The 8,719-nt window shown below is 36.6% G+C and overlaps 1 protein-coding gene across 1 annotated transcript in view; it reads left to right on the top strand.

Annotated features, from left to right (window-relative positions):
- Nucleotides 1-937: 937 nt before the first annotated feature.
- The window catches only part of SEPTIN7 (septin 7), a gene marked incomplete at its 5' end in the record, with an annotated part of 64,144 nt that continues 56,362 nt past the window's right edge, over nucleotides 938-8,719 (top strand). The window contains 2 exons of the mRNA XM_063390218.1: nucleotides 938-964; nucleotides 3,669-3,771. Coding sequence (XP_063246288.1) covers nucleotides 938-964; nucleotides 3,669-3,771 — 130 coding nt within the window. The remainder of the gene's footprint in view (nucleotides 965-3,668; nucleotides 3,772-8,719) is intronic.

Below are 8,719 nucleotides of genomic sequence, written 5' to 3'. Positions count from 1 at the left end.
AATGAAGTGAATTGACACTGTTCACTGAATGTATAAAGTGACTTAGAAATACAGAATCCTGGGAGACATTTGCTGTGATGATGACTTTGATCTTTGTACCTTTTCCAGACTCAAATAAAGATACTATGCAATAGCGTGGTGAAATGAGATTGCATATTCTAGGGAACACTTCAGAAGAAACACCCTGAACGCATTACAGGTTCAGGTAGCATATGGCAAACAAAAAACATATTGAATAACTGAAGTAAAAAGAGCTATTGTATCTGTATTGATCATTAAATGGCTGGAATTCATGTTGTATGTTACCATATAAGTAAGTTGTCTTATGTATAATCCAAACTAATTTAAGGTTACTAACAATATAAATAAAGGAGGTCTGCAAGAAAGCTGAAGGGGGAATTTTAACAAGGGTATGAAGTGAGAAGACAAGGGGAAATGGCCTTAAACTGACAGAGGATAGATCCAGACTAGCTACGAGAAAGAAATTCTTTATTGTGAGGTGGTACGTTGGTGCCTCACTGATGAGGTACTGCAACTGATTGTCCAGAGAGTTGGGGATACCCCATCCCAGGAAGTGTTCAAGGTCAGGTTTGTTAGGGCTTAGGGCAAACTGACCTAGTGGAAGATGTCCATGCTCATGACAGCAGGTTTAGAAGTACACGTTCCTCAAGGTCCCATCCATCCCAAACCATTCTGTGATTCTGCTTAAAATGCTGCATACTGAGCATATGGGGATGGAAAATACTTTGGGTTACTTTGGGGTTACTTTGATCAAATGTAAGTAACTTTTTCTTCTTTTCTTTCTCACACTGCCCTTGTTCCTCTCTCTGGATTGCGGCTGCACCTGTATGGACTCGTTGCTGCAATGGTTCAAATTCGTCATCTTACTGGACTACCTCTGGATGTATCCTCTTGATATCTTCAATCCTGAAAATGATGGAAATGTGTTGTTTACAAAGTAGCTGTAAGTATTACTTTGATGCAGTTGTTTTACAGCTAATTGGGAATAGAAGAAGCACTAGGGTTTTAGTGGATGAGCTAAAATTGAGCTTAGGTAGCAGCTGGTTGAAAATTGAGAAGAGATAAAAGTTAAGGGAAAGGAATTGTAAGTATCAGAAACATGAGATCTCATTTGGCACCATGTTCAAGACAATGGAAGTCGATTCTTTTGCAAAAAAAGGTACTAAGTTCTTTTAAAAGCTGTTGCAGGAATTGAAGAAAGTCAATTCCTAATTTGTTTTGGTCTCTTTAGACGTAGCAAGTTATGAACAAAGGCAACCATTTAAAAACCAGTATGTTGAAATCTTCAATTTTAATTGGTACACCAGAAATCTGAATCTGGCATCCAGCTGCAGTTTTTTAAAAGGCTCCTTCCTGTGGATGGCAAATGTTCACATTAAACACAGCATCAATGGCTAGTGTGGCATTTCATACATCTTCATCTTTCTGGTTACTGCCATTTATATTTCATTATCTAAAAATGTGGATGTGATTAATGTAGACCCTCTTAGTAGAGCAAACAACCCCAAAATTGCCATCTTATTATTTTTTAGCATTTCGTACTCAGTGATCTAAAGGTTTGTAGGGGTAGAACTATCCTAATTGTAGAGCTCTTTATAAAAGGGAAGGGAAAAGAAATAATTTTTGTTCAAAAGAAGAATTATATGGTAACCCATTTTTTTAAGCAAAAGAATTAGCCAATGAGGGGGTGAACTGTTTCTGGTAAGCATGACACACATTAAAAGGTATGTAGATACTAAAAAATGCAGGTGGTTGACAAGTAGAACTATTAGGAGTGTCTGACTGTGATTAGATATTTCATATCTGGTAGGATGAATAGGAGTTCCACATCCTTAATGGTTATTAAGGACCTGCACTGTTAAGGAGCTCTTTAATATCTTAAAAAGCTCTGACCTGCATGTCATGTAATATCTCTAAAGCATTGGCTTCTGCTCAGAGTTTTAGATTGTGATAAATTCCATTCCTTACATGCAGTAATGGATTGGAAAATTAAAACAAATATTTGGATTTTAAATTCCTGGGTGTTTTTTAAAATATTTTAGAACCTTTCAGATGAGGTTATGGCTGCACCAAAGGCTATATTGAAACAAAAAGCTTCTTTTAAAAGAAGTTCCTTGATGACTTGATGCAAAGATTTCTACATTTAGGGAAGTAATAACATTTCTTGCGTTATGAGTATGAAAACTTGAGCCTCTAACTTAGTCTTTGCAATGATATAGCTTTGTTTGAGGTTAATAGTTCATTTGCCAAATGGAGAAATCGGTTGGGTGACTTAAAGCAGAGTCCATTTATTGACTAGTGCAGTTGGACTGCCAAGAGGTTAGTTCTTCTTGCATTTAATACTTCAAAGGTAATTGTGGTTTTATATCCTTGCTTTAATTAAAGAAATATTTTTAATCTTAAAATTCTGTGAGTTATTACTGCAATGAACCTAGTCTGTCAGTTTTGGAAAAAATTTCAAGATAAACGAGTTAACCTTATACCAAACTTAAATTAATCATACTGTATCTCATACAGATAAGTTCTCAGGCAAGAGTGCCTGTAGTAGAAAATTCTTTTACAGATTATTTTTTAGAATTCCTCTATGCTTTTGAAGATAATTTTAGGGAGTGGGATTTAAACTTGCAGACAGCATTTCAGCTGTGTGGATATGTACAGCTCTCTTAAACTCTGAAACTGAGGCAGTACCACCGTCACATGACACCCTCTCAACTTTGCATGGACAAAAAGCTTAAAGGCTGAAATCATTGCTCCATGACAAGCACGGCCTTGTGGTGCTTTAAGTAGACAGTTGTCTTAAGACAGTGTTTTCAGTTTTTCAGATCTGTTTGTAAAATAATTAAATTGTCCTGTCTTGTAAGACAATCCTCTGAGCTGCTGTGTTAATAAACAAGCAGTTGTAGGCTTGTGCTGGAAGAGTAGTGCCAAGGTAGCACAGTTGAGCTTTGGAAGATTGCTGGGTCTAGTTTAGTGAGGAGGAGGCATTTTGAGCACCTCCAGTATTTTCATTAATGTCGTGAGAAGAAGGGCTGGCTAACATCCAGAATTCTTCTCTTCTTTCTCAGTAGGCACTATTTTGGGTAAGGTTTTCAGAGTACAAGGCAACTCAAGTTTTGCCTGTATGGAGAGTTTGTTGCAAGATGTGCTGCATTGGTGTAAGTCTGGGTGTAACAGGAAGGCCTCCAGTTGTGTGACACAGAAGCAGAGAGGTCGGGTTGGTTTCCATCATGTTGAGGCAGTACCACCATGACATGGAAGTACAGGAAAGGTGCATTCATACTGCTGGCCTGTGTTTCAAATGGGCATTAGTTCCAAGTTGATGGTGTTTTAATTTGTTTGCACTTGCACCCTTGTGGTTGTACAAATAGTCAAAATATGGCAATTGTATTTGCTCAAAATACTCCTAGTGTGGCTGAGTTGTGCCAGTTTTTTGGCGATCCAGTAAAAAAATTATTTTGTATTTTTTTGCTGCAGTTCATTGCACTGTCTTGAATGTAGATGGCTTGGGTTATTGAGAGGTTGAGTACATAGCACTTTTCTACAAATGTGAAAAGGAATTGAACATTTCAATAACTAAGAACACAAGCAAACTAAAAAATTACGTGCTTTCCTTTTAACTTCTTTTTCCTAAATATCTCTTGCTTTAGCAACAGAAGAACCTTGAAGGGTATGTGGGGTTTGCAAATCTTCCGAATCAAGTTTACCGAAAGTCTGTCAAGAGAGGATTTGAATTCACTCTCATGGTAGTAGGTAAGTTTCTTTGCTTCGGGTGTTGATCGATAGAACTGTTTTGACGTAGTTCTTAAAGTCTGATGATGATATAAATCTGCTTTGCATGATCTCAGGAGAAAACATGGATCTTCCCCTGCTAGACTGATAAATCTAGGTTGGTTAACAAGAACATGTCTGGTCTGCAAGTTGATGAGGAGATGAATCAGTGATGAGAACTGTATAGTTCATACAGTCTTAAGAAAACAGTTCAGTGTGGATCTGGTCTAAAATGCTACTTGCAGGTATGATAGAAGTAATTTGAACTTGATTTTCATTTGAATAAAAAGGAGAACTGTTTTTATGATTGAGTGCAACAGGGCAAACTTGGTACATAACCAGGCAGTAGGATCTAGTCTATCCTGCACTTCTGTGGCCACAAAACTATGCTACAAAATCAAAGCTTTAATTTAAACAAACCTTTCTAGTTTGTATGGTTGCAAAGAAAACCAAATATAAACAGTTTGTTCCCTGTGGACTACAGAAAATGGGAAATTTTATTTGATTTTAATGAATAGTACCATTCAGAACAGTTTGTTTAGGCTTCAGTGATGACCCAAATTTGTCATCTTTCATGCTAGGAAATCTAATTTCTTTCTTTTTTCTTGCTCTTTTGTGTACTTCTATGATAATAGACTGTTAGTAAAGTTGGGTACATTTGTGTGTAACTGATGCTACTGGATATGAGACTCAGTATGTTCATGGCATGCTCATCAGCGAAATAATAATAGTAATAGTTTAGAAAGTGTTTTATAATGGCCATCTGTCACTTTGTTATCTAGCTTTATCTTTTGTAATTTGGCTAGCTTGATAGTGCTTTGTTTTGTCATCAACACAGAGGGTATCTTGTACAGACTGTGTGCACGTAGCGTGTAACATAATAGTACTATTGACAGAGTTAGGAATCAAGGGCAAATGGGTGCAAACTCATTGTACAGGTCATGTGTATTTTTCATTTGATTACAAAAGTGAGCTAGAATTTTAAAATTTGAGGGTTGCTTTTTTCTTTTGGAACTTGATGACAGTTTCCCTTATAGTTTAGCATCCAAGAGCATAATTCATTATTTGCTACAAAACTGTAAAGTCTAAAGTAAAATTTCGTTTTCTGCTATATACAGGTAATAAAAAGGAGCAAGGGATGAAATTGTCCTCATAAGTGGTAGATGTAGGGATGGGTTAGAACTGGAGAAAGTCTGCAAAATTACCTCAGTGTTCTCTTGTTTCCCTGTAGTATAATTTAAAGCAATTACAGTTAGGAAAGCTGTAGAAGATTGTGACCCTCAAGAAGAAAAATTAGTCCAAAATTAGATTGAAAATGAGATGCTGACTAGTTTTACTATTTTTGTGCTTACTACTAAGACTTCATTTGTTTGCATGGAGTATTATGCCACTGTCTGGAAGCTTACTAGGAGAGGTGGCAGTATTTTCCTAAGTTAAAAATGCCACTAATTTTCTTCTGACCCCCAGGTATAGAAATCAGATTTAAAGTGAGTGTTTAAACAAAATGACGACTGATCTTTTCCTACTCTGGGGACATTTTGGGAGGGGTAGGGTAGAGAAATTACTTTGTTTCAAAGTTAAGTGCCTGGTAATAGTATGCCCTGAAAAAATGTGTTTGTATTTAAATATGAAGATTAAATAGTTTGTGTATTACTGATCACTTGTGTTGGTAAACACTGTAATGTAATCTGCAAATAGCTGTATTCATCCTATAAGGTAGTGTACTCTGATTTGATTTGAGATCAGTAGTAAAGGGAATTATCTATAATCTACTTGGTAGAGTTTAAAGTTAGAATGTAGTGCTTATCTGTGTATGGTCAGTGCTGGAAAAATAAGAGTACTGGATGTATTATCTCTTGGAGATTATCTAAAATATTCTGTTGCTCTTCCTACTAGTAAGAGTCGTGTGCATGGCTACCTTTTACTGCAGATTACTGCAGCTACTGATCTGCTGGTTCTGCTTTCTTTGGAGGTGCTTGGTGTCAGTGTGTTACCTATTTGTTCTGAAAGGAAAAAAGAGAAAAGCAATACTTGTGGTTGCTAAACAGGTACAACAAACAAAACAAATCATGTTTGGGATCTGTGATCTGCATCCAGCTCTCTTCAGATGTCCATGTGGCTTGATATTGCAGCTAATGCAGTTGTATGGAAACTGTTTTCCTGTTGTATATTTAGTCTGGAATTATCAGTTAAACTTAATAGATATGCATAGTGTTATATCTAGCTTTTTTGTCTTTGGAATGTGTAGTATGAGAATTCACCAGAGCAGTGTTTGGGGAGAATTTGCCAGTATGGTTGTTCTGTTGTGTGTGTTTCTACTGCCGTAGAAACAATTCTGGATTTAACAATGTAAGATTTTGTGACTGAGCAAGTGCAAGTACAGCATCAAACAGATCTGATGTTCCCAGTAAGAATTTTTGCAAGGAAGTAGATCCGTTTTGCAGAACATTTCCTGTGCCTAAACTGAGAATGTACTCCACAAAACACACATTTCCCCAGTTATTGTCATTGCCCTGGAATGATGGAGCTGCCCATAGCAGTGTGTGGTGGTTTCCTGCTCTTCTTTGTGCCAGTGAATTTGGAGAGTGGGCTTTTAAGTGTGGGCATGCATAAGGCATGCAAGTAGTTGTTGAATAGCCTACAGAATGGTTTCTGGAGAATTTTTCTCCTCCTGAGCTAAGTTGGTTGGTGGCATTGCTTTGGACCCATGTGGACTCTTGCTCTTTCAAGTCAGGACTTGGTAGGATTGATGTATTTGAGGCTTGTAATGTTAGTGAGCTCTTTTCTGTAACTGTAGTTGTTGATTTCCAGGTGTTAAGGTGTTTACATTAAATATAACTAAGGGGTGAAGTGATTATGAACTACACACATACAAGTACAAAAAGAGGATGTCAAAATACCTTTTTTATATCAAATGTTTTAAGAATCATTGAAAATGTTTTAAGAATAATTTAAGAAGTAAACCTTAATAGAAACTGGTGTTACTCTATAATATTTACCCATAATAAACATTTTGACATTTCTATCTCAAACAGTTTGTTTTCTCTAAATTGTATTGATTCTTTTGTTAGTGTTTATAAACTGTTCTTGAGAAACTGAAGACTGAGATAGCCCTTTGTTTCCCTTATTAATCAGTTTTCATTGATTTGTCTTTCATCTTCATGAGACAATTTCATATTAGTTATATTCTCAAGCAGTAGTTATCATCATGCTGTTTTTGCAACAAGTTGGTTTTGCAGAATGAAAACTCACAAGCACCTCCTCTGAGGGCATGACATAAAGTGAGCAGAAACATACATTTAACTGAGCTTCATTCTTGATGCTTTCAAAATAAGATATATAATAGTGGTTTAAAGCAACTGATTCTGCATCTGAAGCATTAAATCTCAGCAGGGGAAAAAATGTCAAGTTTGCCTTGGTAGCCTGCTTCCTTCTCTTCAAGTATCAGATAGTTGTTGAAACACTTGAGAACCCGACATAAATATTTAGTCTGTCTGAAATCCAAAGAGTATTCTCTGTATTTTTCTGGTGTACGGGTTTTTTGGAGGAAAGTACATGTTTAAGTCAGATGCTTAAGAAAAGAAAACTTCCAGAAGTAATACGACTGTGGTTAGTAACTTACAATTAAAGCAGGTCTTAATTGTGGAAATGTAGTTCTATCTGTTTGTTAATATTATTACAGTTGCTTAAGTAGTGGGTGTGTTCTTTAGTGTATATGAGGTGTGGAACAAATAGTTATTTTTCAGTGTGTCTTCCTTCTAAACACTGAGTCAGGAAATCCCTCTTTTGTTGTCCTTGTATTGAAATGACTCTGGTAACGAGGTTTGAACCAACACCCAACTAGATGCAAAATCATAATTCTCAACAATTCCTTTCTCCTGTAGACCTTATGTATTTAAGAATATGTGTTGTAGTGACTTTTCCTAAAGCTGTATATGTCAAAGTATTCAGGCTTCATGAGTCACATTAGAAGTTGAACTTTTAAGTTTTGGACTTTTTTTTTAAAGTCATCTGATTTCCAAAGTTCAGAACATTTACAGTTGAGTGGCTTTCCAGAGCACCTTTCTACACAGTTCCTAGTTCTTGAGCAACTGTTGGGTGGCTTTGACTTTGAGAGCTGTTTTGAAACCTCTCCTGTAGTAAATTGCCTGTTTTGTTTCCAAATTGTTCTTTAGCCTTGTAGATCACCTCTGGATTACAACTCAAAGGAAAATGCTATGCAATATTGTTGGAGTGCTTCATTTGTAATTATATGCATACTCAAGTGTTTTGGTTTAAACACGGTTTTTTGGCATGGATGCAAATAAAAGGACTGTATTTTGCAAGACTTGAAGTTGCATTAAAGAAGCAGCACACCCTGATTTTAAAATGCTTTTATTGTTCACTGAAGAAAGCTTGGACTGGTTTAATGCTTGTATCTTCTGGTGATGGATCATGTTCTGATTAGAATTACCCCCTTCACTTTTTCTCTTTCTGAAGCAATTTATTTATCAAGCCAACCAGTGGTACCAAGACGCTCAGCTGCTCGTAGATACTTATACTTTACTTGCAGTCAATTTTAATGCCAGGAACAAAATCATTTATCACAGGATAGGAAGAATAATTAAATGAAAAGTAACTTGTGTGTGGGCAGTACAACTAAGTAGGAACAGTTTTGGGATGTTGCGAGTTCTTGCTGATCTGCTGTGATTTGAAATGCTCCTAGTTAAGGTTTCATTCGTGTGTCTAGTACCACAGTATCTGAGTAGGATTTGGCCTTTGGTGTGACCTTCATTATCAGGCTGCTTAGGATCCTGCCCTGCCGGTGCTGAGTGTGCAGTGCCTTGTGCATGCAGTCAGGGGAGTACAGTCTCATGTTCAGGACTGGAGTAGCATCCTCTGGTTTTTACAAAAAAATGTGATGGAGAAGAACTAGCAAGATTTCCTGCAG

This window comes from Prinia subflava, chromosome 1 (assembly GCF_021018805.1).
Source record: "Prinia subflava isolate CZ2003 ecotype Zambia chromosome 1, Cam_Psub_1.2, whole genome shotgun sequence".
Classification (NCBI taxonomy): Eukaryota; Metazoa; Chordata; class Aves; order Passeriformes; family Cisticolidae; genus Prinia; species Prinia subflava.
Note: the sequence above shows the minus strand (reverse complement) of the source record. Positions and strands in the feature narration are given on the sequence as shown.